The sequence below is a fragment of the Penaeus monodon genome, chromosome 29 (assembly GCF_015228065.2).
Source record: "Penaeus monodon isolate SGIC_2016 chromosome 29, NSTDA_Pmon_1, whole genome shotgun sequence".
NCBI lineage: Eukaryota > Metazoa > Arthropoda > Malacostraca > Decapoda > Penaeidae > Penaeus > Penaeus monodon.
Window position 1 is genome coordinate 226,815 of NC_051414.1, and position 563 is coordinate 227,377.

The 563-nt window shown below is 34.6% G+C and overlaps 1 protein-coding gene across 1 annotated transcript in view; it reads right to left on the minus strand.

Moving 5' to 3' along the window:
- LOC119591874 (Bardet-Biedl syndrome 2 protein homolog) overlaps window positions 1-498 on the minus strand; it is a gene marked incomplete in the record, with an annotated part of 22,073 nt that extends 21,575 nt beyond the window's left edge. The window contains 1 exon segment of the mRNA XM_037940612.1: window positions 342-498. Within this exon segment, the coding sequence (XP_037796540.1) occupies window positions 342-458 (117 nt within the window).
- Between the last annotated feature and the right edge of the window lie 65 nt (window positions 499-563).

A 563-nucleotide genomic window follows, 5' to 3' on the forward strand; every position in this document is an offset into this window, starting at 1 on the left:
TTTCTTTTTTTGAAAAGTCATACGATATGGATAAAAGGTTATGGACTTGCATTTCTTTACTAGATTTCCCGCCTCCCATTTTCCCTTTTTTTTACACACCTACAACCACTGACATGAGTAACACTTAGTTCAAGTGCCCAACCCAAAAGTAAAAAACATCCACCATCCTAGAATAATAATATACATGAACTGAGAGTATCAATTCACGTCTTTCATTTTTACTAAGGTAAAGTGGGAGATATAAATGTAAAGTGCACAACATATTCTGCTGCATAAACTTCTCTTCACTTTCTATGAAAGGAAAACTACAGATACCACAAAACATGTTCATTAAAGCTTACCTTATCTGAAGTAGTTGATGCAGTAAGGCATGCATGAGCACCATCATATTTGCCAATAGTCACACGTGCTGGCAAGATCTTCTGGTTGAGATTTAAGGTAAATAATGGTACCAACATTGTGTACCCAATTTATATCTGAAAAGAAAATCAGTGACTAAGTTGAAATAACGTATGAGCAATTAATGCAGACTATTTGGTATTTTACTGAAGCCTCCTATGATA